Genomic DNA, 21,432 nt, shown 5'->3' on the forward strand with positions numbered 1-21,432 from the left:
ATAATGAGGCTAGCACTAGAGATGTCATTTTATAGGCGGAAAAACTGGAGTCGAGGTGGGGGGCGGGGTTTGTTTAATAACTTACCAAGGTCACATAGCTCCTAAAAGACAGGGATGTCCCGTTTCTTGGTTACCAATCACCTCCCACAATTCCTAACCTTTAAAACCTCTTCAACTTTTCCTGCTTCCCATGTCCATTTACACAGGGGCTTCCCATGGTCCCAGAGGATGTGCTTCCAGCCTCTCCCTACACCACCCATCCTCACACCTGCCACTAGCTCTTATCACACCAGTCTCCCACTTAAGCAAGCTTTAACGGCTCCCCATTGCCTACTGGCTCGAATCCAATCCTCTTGCCTGGTGCCCCATGCTTCTTCTGATCAGAACTTGTCCACATTCTCTTACCGCTTGGTTTTAGAAGGGCAGTCCCTCTGTGTGCAATACATCTTTCTCCTAATTTCTCTGAAATTTTGGTTTCAGAAAATTTGGTTCTACTGTTCGTGAGCTCTATGATTTCAGGAGGGTTGAGCAGGCTGCAACCCCCTCGAGGGCAAGGATGGTGTCTTATTCTTTCTGTATTCTGCCACCAAGCACAAGCCTGGCATATGCAAGGCTCCAGTGAATGGTGAGTGCTCATTCAGTTTATAAATAAGGTCTGGGAGCCAGGTACAGTGCTAGGTGCTGGGATACAACAGATATAAATAGGACATGGGCTCTCTACATAAAGAGATAAAGCTTGCAGTCTAGCATGGTGTTACATCAATTCAACTCATTTTTATTTTGTGCTATGGACCAGGTATGTATTGTGAGTGAATGAAGTCTGGAGCCCTCTTTATGCTTTTTTTTTTTTTTAACTCCCAAAGTTTTTGCAAGATAAGTGAGATAAGTAAAAGCTCTGTTACTGTAAACTGCAATACAGCATGAGGGTTATTCCTATCAGTATTTGCCTTAAACTTACCTTCTCTGCGTCTTAATTACCCTACCTTCTTTGATGTTTTGGAAATCGGCAGAGAAGTTGGTCAAGTCCACCGTGAACTTTAAAGATCTGGTTCCTGCCTGCTCCTAGCCTCTACCTTTCCAGTCTAAGAAGCATTAACTTTAAGCCAGGCCTTGACACCTGTTGTTGCCTCTGGCGAGATGACCTTTGGGTCTTCCTTAAAGGTCACCTCCTCTCAGAGGCCCATCCTGAACCTCCCCTTTCTCATGCCTGTCACATACCCTATTTGTTTCCACTATGTATTGATTCATTTACCACATATTTACTGCTGTTCTAGGTGCACGGGATAGAGCAGTGAGGAAACAAAACCCGCTGCACTCATGGAGTTTACATTCTAGTGGAAGAGAAGGTCATCAGACAAGACCCAAATGGAAAACACGGTATTTAGTGTTAAATGCCAAAAAGAAAAATAACTGGGGAAAAGAAATAGGAAATATACATGCGTGTTGCAATCGCTTATTTACTTTACTTGCTTTCTGCCCATAAACTCTTCATTCCATAGCTGTTTTATTCACCAACGCAAACCCAACGCTCACCACAGTGCTTGACCAACACCGCAAGCATTTGATAAATTGGTGTCGGTGCAAGGAGCAAAGAACATCTCCATAGCTCTGGGCTAGCTTCTAGGAGGCAGATCGGGAAACCCCAAGGAAACGGGAGGAAACTAACTCCCTCTTGACGCCGGGGAAGGGACGTGCAGTCGGATGCGGCGCTGGTGTAGTGGACAGGCTCACTCTCAGGCTCAGCTAGTGGCGCCGGTGAAGGCGCAGCAGCAGTGAGAAGTGGGTGGTGAGGCAAGGAAACTTCTAGCGCACCCACTAGGGGCGGGAGCTGTGCGGGCGCCCTTAGGCATTTCGATCCCTATTTTTACAGTAAGGGACATTGGGGCTCAGAGGAAAGTGCCCTGCCAAGCGTCAGCTGTCCGTAAGCGGTCAAGGTTACCTTAAATTCAGGTTTGAAGTACTGGTGTTCTACTCCTAGTCCTATGCCAGCTTCTACCAAAATCACTCACCTACACACCCGCGCCTCTCCTCGAGAGGTTACTCCAGGTTCCGCCCTCTCCCGGGAGGCGGGAAGTGCCTAGCGGGCCTCACCTATGAGAAAATAAAAGTGGTCTGAGGGGTGGGGCAAGGCAGGGATATGTTGAACATTATTGGTTGAAATGGATGCCAATCATAAAACGAGCCTTGGCATCCCTCCCCTTTCGCTTCCAGCAGGCCTTGCGCGCGCGAATATGGCGGCGTCCAGGTGGAGGTCTTGAGGAAACTAAGTCGGGATGGCGTTGGCGTCGGGGCACGCGAGGCGTGCACTGGCTCGCCCTGGGCCGCTCGGTCTTGGGGGCCGCGGGACCCCGACACGCGGGGCGTACGAGTGGGGCGTGCGCTCCACGCGGAAGCGCGAGCCTCCTCCCCTGGACAGGGTGTACGAGATCCCTGGACTGGAGCCCATCACCTACGCTGGGAAGATGCACTTCATGCCCGGGCTGGCGCGGCCGGTCTTCCCACCCTGGGACCCTGGTTGGACGCACCCAAAGTTCCGCCGCCCAACCCCGATTCACGAGCAGCCGCTGTACAAGGATCGGGCCTGCTACGTCTTCCACCACCGTTGCCGCCTCCTCGAGGGTGAGACCCTAGGACCAGCAGGAGGGACCCAGCACCGACCCCGACCCTCTGTGGCCTTAGTCAAGACCTTGAAACTTTGCGGGGCTCGGTTTCTTTTGCGAAATGGGGCCGGTAGTGATTACGTCTTCTGAGGGTTTCAGGGTTAAGTGGGATGTGAAGTGCTGTGCTTGTGTGAGCGAATATTAGGTTGAGTGGCGAGGTGAAAAGACCTGGTTTCTGCCCTAGCCGTGCCTCTATCTAAATCTCAGTCATTTGGGGCAAGTGGCTGAACCTTCCAGAGCCTCTCTTTTCTGTGAACTGAGTAGTTTTGACTAGTTGGACTACATTGACCTTTGCAGCTCTTAACACCCTGGACACATAACTACATTGAAGAAATAGGTGGAGGGAGTTTATAGTGGAAAGTCGTAGCTGAAAGCGTGCTTAATCGCCTGGCCTATGGCCTCATTTCCCAGGCTTGGTGAATGTAACAGAGAGGGATGTGATTTGCCCAGAGATGCCCTGTGGGTTAATAGTGAAGCCAGGGCTACGTATCTGGTTTCCTAGATCAGTGTCCTTTGTCAAAGGTCAGAGCTGAGGTGTTCTCAAGGAAGGGATTTGGACCTAAAAGCCATCTAGCCTATTTCTCCCACCTCCCCACCTCATTCTCTCTCAGAGCAGGTCAGAATGACTGAGCTGAATGAAACCAGTCTGTGTGTCTAGAGCAGTACCAGAAATTACTTTACAGGGTCCGTGGGGGTGGGAGGGCTTCTTTTATTGAGTCACTTTCCATATATATATATATATATATATATTTTTTTTTTTTTTTTTTTTTTTTTTTTTTTTAAAGTTTATTTTGAGACAGAGTGCCAGCGCGTGGTGGGGGGAGGTGGAGAAGTGGTGGGCAGGGGGGTGGGCAGCAGAGAAATAGAGAGACAGAGAGAGAGAGAGAGAGAATATCCCAACCAGTCTTCTCACTGTCCGCGCAGAGCCAGACTCAGGGCTTGAATTCACGAACTGGGAGATCACGACCTGAGCTGATATCAAGAGTTGGATGCTTAACTGACTGAGCCACCCAGGTGTCCCCCCTTTCTGTATTCTTGCCTGTTCTTCCTTAGTCCCCAAATTACTGTGCAGATTCTGGTTCTAAAAACACAAAATGGTCAGGTTCAGTGGGAGCAGTATTTTCCAAGGAGTAGTTAAGAAACAAAGACCTGGCAGGATTTTCGGACTAAGCCGGAGAATAAATCCTTGATTTGACAAAAACTTAAGTCAACCAGCCAGTCTCTTAAGCCCATCAGACCCATTCCTGAAAACTGACTTTACAGCATCTAAACACTTCCATTGCCCTACCAAGGTGTTATGATGGACCTCACAAGAGTTGGTACCCTTGAGTGACCCTGGGAACATTACCAGGCTTTAGGGTAGACAGACTCACGTTGTCCTCCCCACCATCACTTTCGGGGTGTGTAACTTGAAGTAAATTCCTTAGTCTCTGAGTTTCATAAAATCCATCCTATAATGGATTCCAGATGGATCTCCTCCATTCCATAAAATCACATCCAACTTGTAGATAAAGTACCTGGCACAGGTAAACAGTGATGCTCAGTAAATGGCATCTGTAATTATTATATATTATTCGTATTCTAGTGAACCGTAAAAATCTCAATTTTATTTATTTATTTTTTTTTTGAGAGAGAGAGAGAGCGAGCGGGGGAGGGACAGAGGCAGAGAGGAGAGAGAATCTTAAGCAGCCTCCATGCCTACTGGAGAGTGCAGCGAGCCCATCCTGGGACTTGATATCATGACCTTAAGATCATGACCTGACAAGAGTTGGATGTTCAATCAACTGAGCCACCCAGGTGCCCCCAAATCTCAATTTTTTTAATTAAAAAAATTTTTTTTTCTTAAATTTTTTCAAGTTTAAGAAACAGTGGCGGTGTCAGAACTAAAATTCAGGTTACCTGACTCCCACTCAGGGCTTTTCCTGGTGCACCACAAAATCCAGAAGTTACATTTTTAAATGTTTGTTATTTCTCAAGGCCTGCAAGGCTGAAAGTGAAAAGTCCCATTGCCCTTATAACATTTCATTTATTAGCACAAAGGAAATTGCCTGAAGGTGTCTCCCCCAAAGTACCCTAGGCTCCATTTAATCCCAGACATCGCTTTTAAATGAAGATCTATCTCTGAAACAGTGGTGTTTTCCCATCTGGGATGAGTAGCCTGCTACCCAAAGCAGTCACCAGCCCACTGTCATGGGCTTTTCCAATCAGGGATTTTGGTGTGGGTTAATAGAAGGGATCTAGGATTTGAAATGTTGGCATCCGTCGATCTAGTCCCAGAGTCTAGAGTCTGAATCTTTCAGGCAACAGACAGACACTTTCCTGCAAGATTTAGCCTTACGACCCCAGCCATCTTAGCTGCTGTTTGAATTCCTCCTGTGCAGGCATCTACTGCCTCAGTCAACTGTTGACCATCCTTAGGTAGGCAGTCATTCCTGAGGTTGAGTTGAAATTTGGTGCTCCTGGCGTTCACTCTTATTTTAGTTCTGACTCCTCAGATGTCACAGTACAAATCCTGTCTCTCTCAAGACAGACGTTTCCCTAAGATGCTATTGGCAGACTTAAGCAATTCTTATTGAATCACCTTTTTTGTTTTTTTGGTTTTTGTAACTGATTACCCCAAAGGTGTAAAGCAGGCCCTGTGGCTAACCAAGGCCAAATTAATAGAAGGCCTTCCCAAGAAAGTGCTTAGCCTTGTTGATGATCCAAAGAACCACATAGAGAACCAAGATGAACGCATTCTGAATGTGATCTTTCACGCCCGTCTTTGGCACTCCACTGAAGACACCCCCAAGAGAGAGACCTACTGGTGAGTTTCCCCCAAGTCAGTAAGATTTCCAGTCAGTGGATCTTGGGAGTCAACCTGTTGCTTTACATCTCCAAATGTTTCTTCTTTCCTCCAAGCCCAGTCATTGTGGACAGTCTGATACAGCTGTGTAAATCCCAGATTCTCAAGCATCCCTCTCTGGCCAGGCGGATCTGTGCCAAAAACTACACGGTATCCACCACCTGGAATCGAGGTTAGTCATCTTGGTCTGTATTTTATCTTTCTACTTTTAGCCTGACTACCAGCTCACCACCACCACCTCTATACCTGTGCTCATTTCCATCCTTCACAGACCAATTTGTAGGCTCAGACACCTCCTCCTATCATTAGCCACAGGCCAGTCTTTTTGGTTTTAGTCACTTTTTCCCAAGACTTAATTCAACCATATCTATCTATTGAGTGCCCATGAGTGCCTAAATGTTGAAGATAAGTGATGAAGCACAGTCTATCTCTGCCTTCACAAAGCTCATACTGGATTGCAAGAGCCTTCTTACCCCATTCATGCTTTCTTCCTTTTCCAAATCCATTTTCCACGTAGCTGCCAGAGTGATCTTTCTAAAGCGCACTTCCCTCCCCTGTTTCAGATCCTTAAGTGTCTCCCAGGAGCTTAAACCATTTATCATAGGATTCAGAGCCGCTGTGATGTGGCCACCACCTAGTCTTTCTAGTCTTACCTCCTTCTCTGCTACCCCCACCTTCAGCCCCATCCCCGGGCCAAATTTTTTTTTTTAATTTATTTTTTTAACATTTTTTATTTATTTTTGAGACGGAGAGACAGAGCATGAACAGGGGAGGGTCAGAGAGAGGGAGACACAGAATCTGAAACAGGCCTCAGGCTCTGAGCTGTCAGCACAGAGCCCGACGCGGGGCTCGAACTCACGGACCACGAGATCATGACCTGAGCCGAAGTCGGCCGCTTAACCGACTGAGCCACCCAGGCGCCCCTATCCCTGGGCCAAATTTACACTTCAGCCACCTGGAGCTTTTTGGCATGAAACTTTGACAGCTTTTGCACTGTGCTGTACATTCTGTGTGGAATGTTCTTTTCTACTTTCCTCCTTTGGTTAAATTCTACTTGTCTGCAAGGCCCCAGCCCCCTTCCTATGTGAATGCAGAGATTAGCTAGTTCTCTTCTGTGCTTCTTATGCCAATCATGCCTATTTTTATTAGAGCATGTATTATACTGTATTGGAATTCTCTAATATCTAATATCTGCCCCACTAGACTGAACTTCTGATGGCAGGGACTTTGCCTTATTCATTTTTGTCTGCGGTGCCTTAACAGTTCATGGCACATGATAGGTGCTGACTGAAGGGATGGGCGAATGATTACCACGCTGAGGGGTTTCAGGGATGTTCAAAGCACACCAGTGTTGTGATTGGTGGAATTCTGGAGCAGGGAAACCAGCTCTGGAATGATTTTAGAATTTTCAGGTCAGGTTTCTCCAGCTTGCCCCTTTGAGTATGGACTTTCTGGCACAGAGTCAGCTTTGCAGAGGTAATGGCACCACTAAGGAAATTAGTGATCCTCATTAATAGAGGAGTACTTGTTGGCCCATCATCAAGTATTACCTCTAATTAAACTGCCCCATTTGGAGCTGTCACTGGAGGAGGGATGTGGAGGGAATTGAATTGGAAACCACACTAGAGTGGTCTGTGGGGAGAATCTAAAACCCAAGGTTAGGAGAGGTCCGGGCACATTTATCTTCCTTGCAGATTATATGTGAGGAAACAGGAAATACTTTAGGAAACTCTTCTTGAGGTGTGGGTATGATGTACTTTAACAAGCAGATCAGAGTTTATCCATCCACAGATGTAGTATCCCTGTTTTACATACCCAGTGAGGGAGACCACACGCTAATTATATGACAGCGCTCTTGGCCAAACCAGCTTTTAGACATAGAAGATCATTACCCTTGATCTGTTACCATCACATTATGATTTGACTGTTTCTAAAAACCCAAAGCAGAGGAAGATTTGCCTCCGTGGAGAATCTTCAGGAGGCCATTCTCAGGGAGGCATTCAGGCACATTTTGCCTGGTGGCAATGCAGCTTCCCGTGGGGACCTCCGTGAAGGGCATCCGCACATGTTCACGGTGGCAGGTTTGCTGATTCGTCCGATGCGAGTTTGTTTCCTCATAAACTTGTGTCTCCATGTAGCAAATATGCTGATCCGACCTAGGTGAGGCTTTCTGACTGGCACAGTTTTTTCACTGTCAGCTGTTGAAAACAACTTGGCCCTTTTCCGGAGTTTAATAAAGCCTTTCTCCTCAGCCTCTGGTCTCAGTCCCTCTCCCTCCCTCCCTCCCTCCCTCCCTCCCTCCCTCCCTGCCACAGCACGCTCTAGTCACCTGGATTTGTCTCCTTAAACTCTGCTGTGGAGGAGCACACTTCTGTGCCTTTGCACAGGTTATTCTTCCTTAACCAAAATGTTTTTCCTTCCCTTTCTTTGCCTGGGCCAACTGTTAACTAACCAAGGGCAGTTTTGCCCTTTAAGGGAGATGTGGCAAGGTCTGGAGACATTTTTGATTGTCATGACTTGAAGAGCGGGGAGGTCTGCTGGCATCTAGGGGGTAAGGGTGAGGGATGCTGCACAGGACAGTTTCCCTCACCGAAGAATTATCTGGTCCAAAATGAGAATAGTGCCACAGTTGAGAAGTTCTGCTCTTATCCATCCGTCGGAAGCTAGTTTGAAGGCACATCACTTTCAGAAGGATTCTCAGACCTCTGAGAGGAGGCCGGCTTTCCCCACCTCTACTGTCTCTGAATATGGCTCATACTTTTGTATGCACCTTACCTGGTGAGCTTCTTGAGAGCAGAGGGTAACTGTCATTCATTTCTGGGTCTCCAGTGTAGAGCAGGTGCTTGGAAACATCTGTGTGGGACAGCCCTAACCTACAGAGCCTGCCGGGCCTCAGGACTCGTTGGCCAGGGAACACAGGAAGAAGAGTGCATCGATCGATCCCCTTCTCAAGAATCCCCGGGTTAACATTTAACCAAAGTTTTGTTTTCTGCAATTAGGCTGATCAGCTAGGACAGCGGTAAGACTTGAGCATGGCAGGGTGAAGGCTCTAGACTTGGCTGAGCTGAGGTAAGGCTTTAGACCAGGGTAGACTAATTGTCTTTCTCCCCTTTTAGAGTCTTTTCTCCTTCAGGTCCGTGGTTCTAGTGGAGCCCGACTGAATACCAAGGATCCGCTGCCCGCCATTGCCTCCAAGGAGGAGGTTGAAGCTACTAAGAATCATGTTCTTGAGACTTTCTATCCCATATCACCCACTATTGATCTTCAGGAATGCAATGTTTATGATGTGAAAGACAACACAGGTAAACGTCAAAGCCTTGCATTTCCAGGAAGCATGGAGATGAGGGTCGTGCTTTTTCTGAAGGGAAGGGATATATTGAATGCTTACTAAATCTGCGCTGGGTGCCTCATGAGCATTTTCTCCTAAGAGCCATGTAGCAGCCTTTGTGCCAGGTACTGTTGTCCCTATTTTGTAGTCAAGGAAACGAGACTCAGGGAGGTTAAGGGGTTCAGTTCAAAGGCTGACTTTGCTTTTGACCTCTGAGAGGTAACTGTTGCATCAGAGTTGGAATGGGTATCTTTGGGGGGCCTTTTGGCCAGGCACCAGGTGTTTCCTTTAGTCACACGTCCCTTGAGAGACACCCTTCTCTCTATGCACCCTGTAAACTCTGGCCAACATTCTGCTAGGACTGAGGAAGCCCCACAGGCCTCAAATGGGGCTGTTCATCTAAGCTCCATCGAATAAGGCATCACCATCTCCCTAGGCAGCCAAGACAGAAATGAGGGTGTCAGGCTGGGCAGGCCCGCTGTTCGTGCCATCCAGTCCGTCCCTGTGAGGTGTAGTGTCTTCCTCCCAGCCTCCCGTCATCTCCACAGTGACAACCTCCAGCAGCCCCACCCACTCTCAGCCAGCCTGTTGCCACAGCCTCCCAGCTGGCCGGTCTGACCTAGGCTGTTTTCTGTCAGTCCCTCTGGTTCCTGGTTCCAGAGGCACCCTTCTGAAGCAGATTCCGTCCTTCCCTCCATGCCCACCTCCCTGTTGCCTGTTGGGTAAAGTTGGAACTCCTCAGTTTATCACATGAGGGCCTCCAGGCCCGGCCTCGGCCCCTCTCTCCAGCCACCAACCTTACTTTTGTCTCCCCCATACCCCGCAGACCCTCCGTTATTCCAGCTACGTGTAACACGTGGAGCCCTTCTCACCAGAGGCTCCGGCACGTCCTCTCCCTGAGATTTGTGACTGTCCACCTCTTTTTGCCTTCACCTCAGTAGTTCATCTGTCACAGTTCATCTTTGGAATCGCTTCTTCCCAGAAATGCTGTGAGGTCTTCCAGCGTCGTCAGAGGCCTTTCATCTGTCCTCCCCCCGCCCCTGGCTCACCCCATATCTTCACATGTCCTCCGTGTGGAGATGGTCACTTTTTCCGTCTGCTTCCCCTCTAGACTGAGCCTCTCAAAAGTAGTGGCAGGCTGCACTTGGCTGCTGTTCTGGTGCATGTCTCAGGCTGGGCGCACGGGGAGGGCCCACCGGAAGTGCCCACGGCAAGTCTTGTCTGTCTGAAGCAGCGCTTGCCTCTGGGATTTTCTTTTTTCTTTTTCTCTTTCTTTCTTTCTTCTTTCCTTCCTTCTTTCCTTTCTCTTTTCTTTTCTTTTTTCTTTTCTTTTCTTTTCTTTTCTTTTCTTTTCTTTTCTTTTCAGAGAGGGCACAAGGGAGCAAGGGGCAGAGAGAGAATCCCAGGAGGGGCAGAGAGCAAGAGGGGGTGGTGAGAGAGAGAAGTAGGGCTCCCCCGAAGCAGGACTTGTGCTCACCTGATGCAGGACTCGAACTTATGAACCCTGAGATCATGACCTATGAGCTGAAGTAAGATGCTTAACCTACTGAGCCACCCAGGCACCCACCTCTGGGATTTTCATAGCCAGTGTCTTCCCAGCCTCTTTCTTCCTCCTTTTTACACCTGCTTTCACTGAGCCAGATTACTTGTTCCGGAAGCTGCCAGCCTACCCAGGGTTTACTCCTAGCAGTGCAGGGGATGAGAATGATGGCCTGGCAGGGTTGTGTGGCTGGGATAACAAGGGCTAAGCCTTGATTCTCAGTGCCAGTGTTTGCAGCTCACTTGTGAGGTGTGAAGTGAGTTACTTATTGCTAATAATAAAGTGTGGAGTTTCGTAAACGATTTGCTTTTAAAAATATAATTAGTGTAGATTTCAGGTTTCCTTCTACTGACATCATTGTCACCTATGTGCTTGAATGGGCGAGAAAGGGGTGTCGTTAGAGCTAGCATGCAGGAATCACCTGGCACAGGTTGGCAACATTTTCAGTAAAGAGATAGTAAATAGTTCAGGTTTAGCAGGCCACAGATGGTCTCTGTGACAACTATTCCGTAGACACTGTGTAAATGAGTGGACATGGCTACGTCCCAGTACAAACTTTATTTTCACAAATGGGAGGGGCCAGATGTGGCTGGCAGGCTGTAGTTTGTCATCCCCTGAGCTGTAGGGATAACATCTGCCTTTACTGAGTCTGTAGTGCCTGGCACGGAGCTAAGGTCGGGTGACATTCCTCAGGCTTTGGGACAGGCTGATCATCCTTTCCACCCCTCCACATGATTATGTACCTTGCAGGATTCCAGGAGGGCTATCCTTACCCCTATCCCCACACCTTATATTTCCTGGAGACAGCCAGTTTACGACCACACCGCCTTCAACCAGATCACCTGCGGGCCAAGATGATCCTGTTTGCCTTTGGCAATGCCCTGGCTCAGGCCCGGCGCCTCTATGGGGTATGTATGTGGAGAAGACCTCCAAGGTACTTGACGTGTTGTTGGCCTCCTGCTTACGCTGCTCACGGAAAGAAGGGAGGCACAGGGGGGATTCCTTGCTTGACTGAGTAGTTTCAGGGAGAGGCACTTCCACTCACCCCACAGGGGTAAACTGACATCTGTTGGGGGCCTACGGTGTGCCTGTGTTTTTACATAAGATACCTCATTTGTTGATCAAAATAGCCCACAAGGTTTCTTTGTCATCCCCGTTTCCCAAGTGATGCCACCAAATACAGCTTGTCCAGCATTACACACAGTGAGTGGGGGAGAGAGGACCGGAACTAGGTGCACCCAGTGCCTACAGCTTCAGTTACTTGTGCTCTGGGACGCCGCCTCGGTTCTCTGATACCAGACCTGGAGCACAAGGCTCCTTTGGGCAGGAGGAAGGAGAGCAGTAGAGGTGGTGCAGACCTGCCTGCCAAGTGAGGGCGGGTTCTGGGGACCCAGATGCCATTTGGTGATAGCCCCTTGATTCTGAGAGAGTGTCTCAGACCTGGATGGTGTAACGTGCAGGCTGAGTAGTTGTCCCACAGAGCTAGCCCCCACGTTGGTGAGAGCCTGGCCTGGGAGCAAAGGCCTCCCGGGAGGGAGTAGGGAATGGCAGTAGGGGATTCCCTGAGCAGGCCCAGGACACTGGATCCTGGGGAGTCAGGGAGGGGGTGGGATGGGTGTGTATTAGGAGGAGGGCTGAGAGTTGCTGCCAGCTCCCATGTCCGAGGCCCCCCCCCGGAGGAGTGAAACTCACAGTGTTCTGTTTCCCATCCTTCTTGGTCTAGGAACTAGGTGGGTTTGTGGAGGTGTGGTTAGCCAAATGAGATAGGGAGTGGAATGGACCTTGCCTAGATTGAACATTTGCCACGTGCCAGATGTTTAGTTAGGATTCTTTGTGTCAGTGTTTCTCAAAGTGTGGTCGTGGATTAGCTGCATGAGCATCATCTGGGAACTTGGTGGAAATGCAAAACTGCATCAGAAACTGGGGATGGAATCCAAGTAACCAGTGCTGTGAGAAGCCCTCTGGGTGATGCTGGTTTAAGCTCAAGGTTGAAAACCACTGCATTGTCAGATCCCTGTAGCAACCCCCTGGGCAGATACGGTCAGCTTCATGTTACAGATGAAGAAACTGAAGCTCAGGGAGGCTAGGTAACTTTGCCAGTGGCACACAGCTAAGAGATTAGCCACTGTCACATCTTCATGTGACTTTCCAATCCTTGAGGGTTGTTGTCTTTATTCCCATTCTCTGACTGCATACTCATGAAGGCTCTGGACGGTTAGGTGACTTGCCCAAGATCCCACAGCTGTCGAGTGAGGAAGCTGGCATTGGAGCCCTGATCCCTCTAGCTTCAAAGGACATGCTGCCTCTTGACTCTGGGGCCGGGGAAGGAAGCAGACAGTCACATGCCAGGTACCAGGTCTGCAAGCTCGTCATAGCGTCTGTGCCAGCTGTTGCCAGCAGAGCCCGGGTAGCAAGGCTGACGCTAATTGCCACCCAGTTGGGTAGGAGAGGGGACCTCCCCACCCCCTCCAGGTACAAATTATTCCTGGGGATGTGAAGTTGAGCAATTACGGGAAGAGCCTCCATGTAAAGGGTAAAATTGCTGAGAAATTTATGTACTACCTGCAGTTTTATTGATCTGTAGAGGGAGATAAGAGTCAATACAGAATTCTCAGCTAACACTTAGAGGTACTTTTCTTTTTATTTATTTCTCGTGCAGCTAAGAACAGGTATTTCTAAGGCCAGCAGTCCCGGTGTGGCCCACACTGAGGTCTGACATTAGCTATTCCTAATGTCGCATTCAGCCCGGAGGGGTGAACGTAGGCAGCATTTTTGAATCCAGGATGCTCTGCTTCATGGGGCTTGCCCGTTGGATCACTGTCCCGTGGGTAGTCGTCACCAAACTGGACTCTGCGCGAAGTCTCAGTAGTGTGAACATAGAATTTATCATCCCTGCTGGGACGCTACCAGGGGTGCAGAGAGGTACTAGTGTCAGATACAGTGGGGCGCTAGGTGTCAGTCACGATGGGGTTTTAAGTGATTTCGTAGCTTGGGCTCTGATCCTGGCTCACGTCTCGTGGGTAACCTGGAATAGATTATACCACCTCTCTGACCCTCATCTGTGAAGTGGGAATAGACTGCTAGAATCATGAGATTACAGGTGACTCTATGTAAAACTGATACAATGCCAGGCACGCGAGAGGCTTTCAGTAACTGGTTGCTGCTGTTCTTATTATTACCAAGGGGCACTAATTGAGAGAGCATTAGCAAATGTGTTGACTGGGGAAAACCTGGTGCCGACACAGTGCTGTGGACACTCCAGGAATCTGACACGTTCTGGAGTTGCGTCGGGAGCACGAAGCCCAAGTAAGGCAACTAACTGCAGGCTTAGAGCATTCCAGGGTGCCAGGCCCTCAGGAGCAAGGCAGAAGTGAAAAGTGAGCATGCCGGAGCGTGGGCCAGTCTGCGTTCGGCGCCCCACGTCTGTGTGACTTCAGATAAGTCACTTGCCTTGCTGAGTTTCGGTTTCCTCATCTGTCAAGTAGAGTGAGAACTGAGTGAGGTTATATATGTTCACTGACCCTCCAGGTTAACGTTCGATGGAACTGATGTCACTGCCGTTTCCATCACTTAACACCATGGGTTTGAGGGATTTCTTGTTAACTTCCCAGCTCACCTTCCTGTACTCTTGCCGCTTGCCCGGTCATCACCTCCCAGCGGCAGGGATTATTCCGTGTGCTTAACCATGAGCTGCCACGTCAGCAGAGCCAGGCTGGGGGAGGGAGGGCTGGCCTCGTTCTGGATGGTGCCCTCAACTTACTCTGTTTTCATGGCCCGGTGGTGGAACCCTTAAATGGGAGCAGACGTTTGTTGTAAAGGCCGGAACTAGAAGCCGCCTGTTCTGTGCCGTTCTTCACACCCCAGCGTTTCTGGTTTGATTTACTTGTCCCCTTTTCCTCTCAGAGTGACACTAAAGTTTTGGAGCAGCCGGTAGTTGTGCAGAGCGTGGGCACCGATGGACGTGTCTTCCAGTTCCTGGTGTTACAGCTGAACACCACAGACCTGGCCTCTAACGAGGGCGTCAAGAATCTGGTCTGGGTGGACTCAGACCAGCTCCTCTATCAGCATTTTTGGTGTCGCCCAGTGATCAAAAAGAAGGTGGTGGTGGTAAGTCCAGCCATCTCCAGTCTTGTGATTGGATCGGGGCTGTGACTCAGTTTCCCCAGAGTGAGCCAGGGGTAGAGTTGAAGGGATGCTTGCGAGTGGGACCCTGGCTTTAGGAACTTCCTGCCCAGGATCTCTACCTGGAGGGCTACTTTAGCCCTGCCTGTCACCTAAAATGGCACCTTCCACCCTGGGCTCTCCCTGGCTCTCCCCTCCCGCTTCCCCCTGTCCCCCTCCACACCCGGCTCCTCACGGCACCCTGCGTGCCCAGCTGCTAGCCTGGGGTCTTAGTAGGAGCTGCTGCTTTTGTAAAGGAGGCTTCTCCCCCCGCCCCCATTTCTTTCATCTGGCCATCCCCTCCTTGTCCTTCCAGGTTTAGCATAAGGACCCAGCACCCCACTGCCAGCCTCACTTAAGTGTCTCGGGTGGGTCCCGTAGCCCCCGTGTTTCCCCCATCATAGCACAGTCCTGCTGCTGTGCTGCAGTCAGCTGTTTGTAGCTTTTTCTCCTCCATCAAACTGAGCTCTAAGCTCTTCGGAGGCAGGGCCTGTGGACGAGGCATTCATTCCTAGGACACGGGATTCTTCCGGTGGCTCATCACTACCGCACCTCAGTGCTCCCCTGGCAGAGTGTAGGCCTGCTTCCTGTGCAGTGGGCGGCGGCGGTGTCTAAAATTAATGCTGTAATGTCAGGCGGTGATAAGCACTCTGAAGAGACAAGAGCGCATCAGGGGCTGTGAGAGAGCAGAGTAGGGGTGCTGCTGGGTCTGCGGCTGGGGGTCCCGCATGGGCCTGAGCAGACGTGCTGTGTGGAGCTGGTATCGGCCCCTCCAATAGCATCGGTGCGGCAGCCGCACAGTCACGTCTCTTGTACCTGTCGGTGCTGCTTCTGCCCTGTAAACACCTCCCCCGTCTGGGCCCCTCTCTTTGGCCCCAGACTCCGTTATCTGTCACCTGCAGCCACACCCACTACCCCTGCACTCTCTGCCCTTAACCCTGCTCTCCTTCTTGTCTCTGGGTCCTCCCTTCTAGAACACTGACTTAGTGCCAGACACATCCTGGTTGCTCACATGGCTCCTCGGTGCTTGTCTAGTTCAGCTCCTGACCCAACCCCGCCCCCTAGCACAGACCCTGGGCTCCAGCCTCGCCCTTCTCTTCCCTCCTCTGCACTGGCACATGTACTCTCTGTGAAGCCGCCTGCCTTTTCTTCTGCCTTTCTGGCCCACTCTCCTTGCCCTTTAATACTCATTCATACCTGGTCTCTTCCATGTATGGGAGTCAGTGAGTCATCTCCCCTGCTTCCTGAGCATCATTTCCCTACTGCTGTGAGGCCTGTCACCGCTTAGTGTCCCTGTTCGAACACCCAGCCGCAAGCTCCTTGAGGGCAGAGCCAGATTCAAGCCTCCGTTGGGTTTCTAACACTGGGCATAGGCCCACTACAGGAGAAGGGGCCTGATCTGTGTGTGTGGATTAGTGAGGGATTATCATCCCCCGGAACGAAAAGGGTCAGCAGACCATTTGTTCCCCGTGGTTGAGGTGAGAGGGATGAGGCGTGAGGGCGGTGCCCACTGACGAACTGGCTGAAAGCACTATGAGCGCATCACGTCCACCAACCCAGCCCCTCCGTCCTCTCTTTGTACCAGCTCCCTGGTGCCGCTTCTTGGTCCACGAGAGGAAGAGACTGGGATTATCCAGGTCTGAGGGTTTACATAAAACTGACCTTTGTTTTCATTAAACCTAGTAGCAGGATCCTAATGGGCTGTGTTTTTTCCAGGAACCTGTTGGGCCGACTGGTTTCCAGCCAGAGACATTCAGGAAGTTTTTAGCTCTGTATTTGCACGGTGCCGTGTGAGCCAAGGACCACTCTGAGTCTGAAGCCCCCTTGCCCCTCCTGTGGAAGATCCTGCATCCAGGGCAGTGACTGCCCGGAGCCTGAGTGCTCCCTTGTCCCCTGGTCTGGCTGCCAATAAAGAGCCCTTGAGAGGCACTGGGGCCTATGCCCGGTGTGGGGTGCTGTCAGAAGGGTCGCCTGTGGCTGCGTGTAGGTGGCATCCTGAGCAGGTGCGGTCCTGGGAGCCTGACTGCCTGACCCTAAGCTCGGCTCTGCCCGTGGTCCATTTTGACTTTAGAGAAGAGCCTTTGTCTCTTTGAGTTTCACCTTCTTCACCTGAAACTTGAGGATAACGTGACCTCCTTGTTCTGAAGACTGTAGATGGTGTGCACCTAGCATCTGCCACGTAATAGGTGCTCTCTGACACTTGGGCGATCTTACGGGACTCCTTGAATTGTGGGCTCATTCCATAATGACTGCGGGAAATCTGAAGAGAGTATTCATTGTAGGTTTCTCCTTAGCATCTGGGTTAATGGAATACGTCTGTGGTTCAGCTGGCCTCTATTCACATAGCATCCAGGTCCTGCTCTGGGCCCGGCACCTTACACACCGCATCCTATTTACTCCTCACACAGCTCTTGCAAGGTCATTGTTTCTGTATTCACGAAAGATGCTGGGTGCCTACCGTGTGCTGGGCAGTGTTCTGGGCCCTCAAAATAAGGGACCTCAGATAGTATAAGGTCACCTAGGTCACACAGCTGGTGGTGTGGGTCACCAGGAAACTCATCGAGACAATCTGCAGGTGAGTTTGGGGAGGGCCTCAAGGACTAGCACCTTTGGGGAGTGGTGGCGGCATCGCTGTGCAGAGGGGTCTGAGCCCGGTGAAGGCACCTGAGGTCTCGGCCGGCTCCCAGTTCTGTGGGTGGCAAGGAGGTGAGCCTTTCTTCAGACGCCACCAGTCTGTCGCCATCATTGGCTGGCTATACACGGCTCCCCTGCGTGGCAGAGACGGGTTGGGTAGCCTCCTTGGGCAGAGTGCAGTTCCCAGAGGGACTGGGCTGAGAGCCGTTCGCCACGGAAGCAGGTGGGCCTTCCCTGCTGCCTGCCAGAGGGCCTCTGGGGAGCGAGCTGGAGCAGCGTCACCGCCACCAGATCTGGTAAATGGTGAAGCGGGACGCCAGCCCCGTGTGTCTGGCCCCCAGGCTCGTACTCTGTCCGCTTCGCAACTTGCCTTCTCGGCTTGGTGGGGTGGTGGCGACTGCTTTGAAGCCAGGCTGGGTGGGCCGAAGCCCCTGGAGTCCGGTGGGAGGCGGGGGTGGGGGCAAAGCCAGCCAACTCGGGCGTGGGAAGGAGGCTTCGAGTCAGCAGAGGCGAGGCCGCCAGTAGATGACCTTGCAGCTCAAGGACTGCCCTGGGAGAAGCCGGTGCTGCAGGCCGGGCTGGGTGGCGGGCCCTCCTCACAACCCACCTTCAGTGAGCAGTCCTAGCGGCTGGCCTTGGTGTGTCCCCCATGGAGCTCAGAGCTAAGCCCTGGGCGCCCACTGTGCTCTCAAGTCCCACGCACCTGATGTGCAAGGCAAGGCAGGCGGGACTTGGGTTTTATCCTCCCCCCTACAAATGGGGAAACTGAGGCTCAGAGTATGTATAGTGTGAGGAGCTAGAAAGCTCCTATGTGAGGACAGCTGTCCTTTCCACAGAGATGTATCCACTTCTCCAAATCTCAAATCCCTGCTTCCCTCGGCCTCACCACCTGCATCCAGGGTGGGCTTGCTGCCCAGAGTTAAGAGCCAGCCTGTCAACAGCAGCGCAGCCCCCTCTAGCTGTCACCCTCCCCCCGAAACACACGTGTGCGTCCATGGGTTTCCTCATCCCCAGCTGGGCCACCACGGAAGACTAGGTCAAGACTGGGGACTGAGCCCTAAGGTTCCCCACTACAGACCTCTTCCAGGGGCAGTCCAGCCCATTTTATAAATACCTGCTGTGTGCCTGGCCTCGTGCTGGGAACCAGAGACACAGAATGAGCCCTGGTCTCTGTTCTCCAGGAGCTCCCAGTTTGCTGGCAGACACTGACAGAGCAGTTGGCCTCTGGATCCACAGAAACAGGAAGTTGTGAAGGCCACCCACCCGGGCCCATAGGGGACAGCATGCAGGGGAAGGTGCAGGGGTGACTACTCCACAAACATCCGGTTACTCCATGAGAAACTGGGTGCCTGCTTGGCGATTCTGGGGACACGGAGCACTTGGATGTCAGCTCCAGCTTTGAGGAGCCTAGCTGCTGGGGGCCACAGGCTGACGGGTGGTGTGGGAAGGTGCTTGGTGTTCTTACCCTATAAGCAGAGGTGTGCAGGGAGGTGCAAAGCAGGATCCCACTGCAGGCTGGGCCCTTTCCTCCCTACCGGGACCCGCATGACCTGGGTTCGCTTCCAGCTTGGCACCCCCATACCGTGGCTCCCACCTGCCCGAGTCCTGCCTGGGAATCCCAGGTGGCGGCAAAGGTAACGGGTGGCTGCTTGCTCATCACCACCTCCTTTGCCCAGCACTGGGTTGGCACGTGGCAGAGGCTCCATGCTGGTGGAACAGAAACTTCTTCAGAGCTCTGAGTGCAGGTCAGTCCCAGCCTGAGTATCCTCTTCCAACGGTGAGGGCTGCCCAGTTGTTCAAAGGTGTCTGTGCTGAGGAAGAGCCCAGAAACCTGATTCCAAGCTGAGGGAAGGGCAAAATGCAAGCTTCTAGATCCTCCCATCACACCCATTTGGACTCTGCACCCGCCCCCGCCCCCCCCCCCCCGCCCCTGCCGCCCCATAGGAGGAACAGTACCACTGATAGCTAACACTGCTGTTCGTACTACGTGCAAGGCATGGTCTAAACCCTTCACAAGAGCCACCTCATCCTCCCAACAACCCCAAGAGGTAGATAAACCATTATTCCCGTTTATAAATGAGGTAAGCAGGGCACAGGTAGAAACTAACTCGCCCATGGTCACAGTAAGTAGCGGTAAAGACAGGATCTGAAATTGGCAATGTGTGTCTGGAAGGGTCAGACCATGTAGAGGTGTACTGAGCCTACGACACTTTCCCTACTTTCCCTCCCCTTCTGCGGGCCTGGAGCAAGGTCCCCAGAGCTCAAGGGAAGCAGCAAGTCCTACTTTCTAAATGTTCAAATGCCCCTGTCCCGCTGCTTACCTTGCCCCACCCAACCACCTTCCAGGATGCAGCATTTGGGAAAGGCTATTGTGAAAATCCTCCAAGGGCTTCCCCTTGCCTTGGAGGGAAAGCAGAACAAAAACACAAAACTGAAGCTCTGTGGGGCCCCCAGCCTAGGACCAGTGAATCACTCCACCTGAGTGGGAAAGCCAGGTGTGGCTGCCGCCCTCAGGGCCACAACTGGCACTGGCCAGTGCTGATTCTCCTTGGAAAACACCAGGAAACTTTTCTACTCCCTGAAAAATACATTCTGGCAGTGCCCCCCAAATATTTGACGTGAGACTGATGTCTCCCTTCCCAACCCACCTTCCCCAAAGGCCACTGCAACTCTGCACAGAAAACGCAGAATTCACATGCCCAGGAAAACAGGGAGGACAACCTGAACACAAAACAAAATCTTGTCATGCACCAGGAACAGAAACTGTGCCCAAGCAGTCCACCTAGCATTTTGTAATCAGTATAATAAACTCCCACCCACGTTTGCCCCCAAACATGTCAGGAAGGGCTGCGGAAAAAAGATGTCCCTTTAATAAAACGTTATCAACATATATCGTACACAAACTACAATGTATCATAATTACTTTTTTTTTCCTCTCTTAATTCAGAACCAGACTACAAGGTAAGAAAAAACACAGAAACAGCTACAATGTTCCCAATAATCCGCACAAGGTCTTTTTTCAGGCAGATGGTATCTCACATAGTATGATATACATGGATCAGGAAGGGGAGGGAGGAAAACAAACAGCAGCTACAGGGGAGCAGGGAGGAGGGGCTGTAAATGTACAAAGAATTCGGGTGTCTTCAGGGCAAGACACAGAGGTTCGATGGGGGTAGTGAGGTGAGGGAGGCCATGAGTCACCCCTCCTGGGAGGGGACAGGCTCCACTGTCGCATTTGTCGGTTTTTGAAAATAAAAACAGGACCGGAAACAGCACGTCTGTTTGGTTGTTGGTGTCCCCCGCCCCCCCAACAGCTATTCCAAAGTCTTTCCATCCAGTTCCAAGCGTATACAGAGCAATTCTGGTCAATTCCCATCTTTGAAAAAGAAGCAAGAATCAAGAGAAAAAAAAAAAAAAACAAAAAACCCAAAACGAAAGGAAACCCAAACTCCAGCCCTACAGTGCCCGCACACACGAGCACACACGACGAGGACGATGCGAGCCAGGGCCACGGGGCGAGAACGCGGGGGTCACGGTTGCCATGTCCCAGGTCATAGCCATCCTGTTGGGGGCGGCCTCCCCCACTGCGCTCCGTCCAGGCCACCACCCAGCTGGCAGGATTCTCGCTGGGAAGACTGGGGTGGGGGCTGAGGAGAGGGCTGGAGCGGCAGGGAGGCCGGGCAGGGGAAGGTCCAGAAGAGAGAGAGGAGGAAGCAGTCCTGGGAACACAGTGCATGCCACCGGGTCACAGCGAGTCTCCGCTGTGGCGGAGTCCTGAAAGCGGTCAGGTGGTCTGGCCCCTCGGGCCACATACGGGAGGGGGTGGTTCTGGGGTCCCAGTTGTGCAGCTGCTGAGGCCACCTCGCCGGGAGAAACCAAGCGAAAACAAAACAGGTTCCCACCCCTTGCTTGCCCATCCGCACAAACCGAAAACCCCAAGTGGAGAAAGGGGACTTTCTTGTCTCTTTCCAAAAAAGGCCTTTTGAAAGAAACCACCGATTGTAAACTGCCCAGTTTATTATTATTATTATTATTTTTAGATGGCTACAAAGACAGCGTGAGATCTCACACCTAGACTAGCTTTCCTGGTGGAAGGGCTTGGGTACAGACAGACAGCAGGGCTTTTTTTTTTTTTTTTTTTGGTCCTTTTTTCTTTTTTTCTATTTTTTTTTTTTTTAAAGAAGAAAGCAAAGAGGTTGATTGGGGTGGGGTGGGTGGGGGACTTGCTAGAAGCTTCCATTTTTAAAAATTTTTCCCCCAAAAA

General features: G+C 51.2%; 2 protein-coding genes across 10 annotated transcripts in view; one reads left to right on the plus strand and one right to left on the minus strand.

The window, feature by feature from the left end:
* Positions 1-2,063, minus strand: part of LOC122227180 (NADH-cytochrome b5 reductase-like) — a 31,946-nt gene extending 29,883 nt beyond the window's left edge. For 7 of the 8 annotated variants that reach the window (XR_006205915.1, XM_042951501.1, XM_042951498.1 and 4 more), the window contains exon 1: positions 2,010-2,063. The gene's annotated coding sequence lies outside the window, so the exon portion shown is untranslated. Of the gene's footprint in view, positions 1-1,939 lie in introns of all 8 variants that reach the window. The other variant, XM_042951497.1, reaches the window with a different exon arrangement.
* A 131-nt stretch (positions 2,064-2,194) lies between these two features.
* On the plus strand, positions 2,195-17,583 carry MRPL37 (mitochondrial ribosomal protein L37). Of its 2 annotated transcripts, none has more exons than XM_042951518.1 (7): positions 2,195-2,619; positions 5,283-5,466; positions 5,562-5,677; positions 8,622-8,807; positions 11,181-11,281; positions 14,277-14,480; positions 16,251-17,583. In XM_042951518.1, exons 1-7 carry the CDS (start codon positions 2,274-2,276, stop codon positions 16,326-16,328), a joined length of 1,215 nt encoding a protein of 404 aa, XP_042807452.1. In that variant the 5' UTR covers positions 2,195-2,273; the 3' UTR covers positions 16,329-17,583. The 2 variants fall into 2 exon arrangements, with proteins under 2 accessions (XP_042807452.1, XP_042807451.1); XM_042951517.1 differs by having other exon boundaries at positions 2,197-2,619; positions 11,124-11,281; positions 16,251-17,574.
* The last annotated feature ends 3,849 nt before the right edge of the window (positions 17,584-21,432 follow it).

Source organism: Panthera leo, chromosome C1 (assembly GCF_018350215.1).
Source record: "Panthera leo isolate Ple1 chromosome C1, P.leo_Ple1_pat1.1, whole genome shotgun sequence".
NCBI lineage: Eukaryota > Metazoa > Chordata > Mammalia > Carnivora > Felidae > Panthera > Panthera leo.

Coding starts and splice junctions, on each gene's coding strand:
- MRPL37 (XM_042951517.1), top strand. CDS start 2,274: ATGGCGTTGGCGTCGGGGCACGCGAGGCGTGCACTGGCTCGCCCTGGG. Junction 2,620..5,282: donor CCGTTGCCGCCTCCTCGAGG/GTGAGACCCTAG, acceptor ATTACCCCAAAG/GTGTAAAGCAGGCCCTGTGG. Junction 14,481..16,250: donor TCAAAAAGAAGGTGGTGGTG/GTAAGTCCAGCC, acceptor TGTTTTTTCCAG/GAACCTGTTGGGCCGACTGG.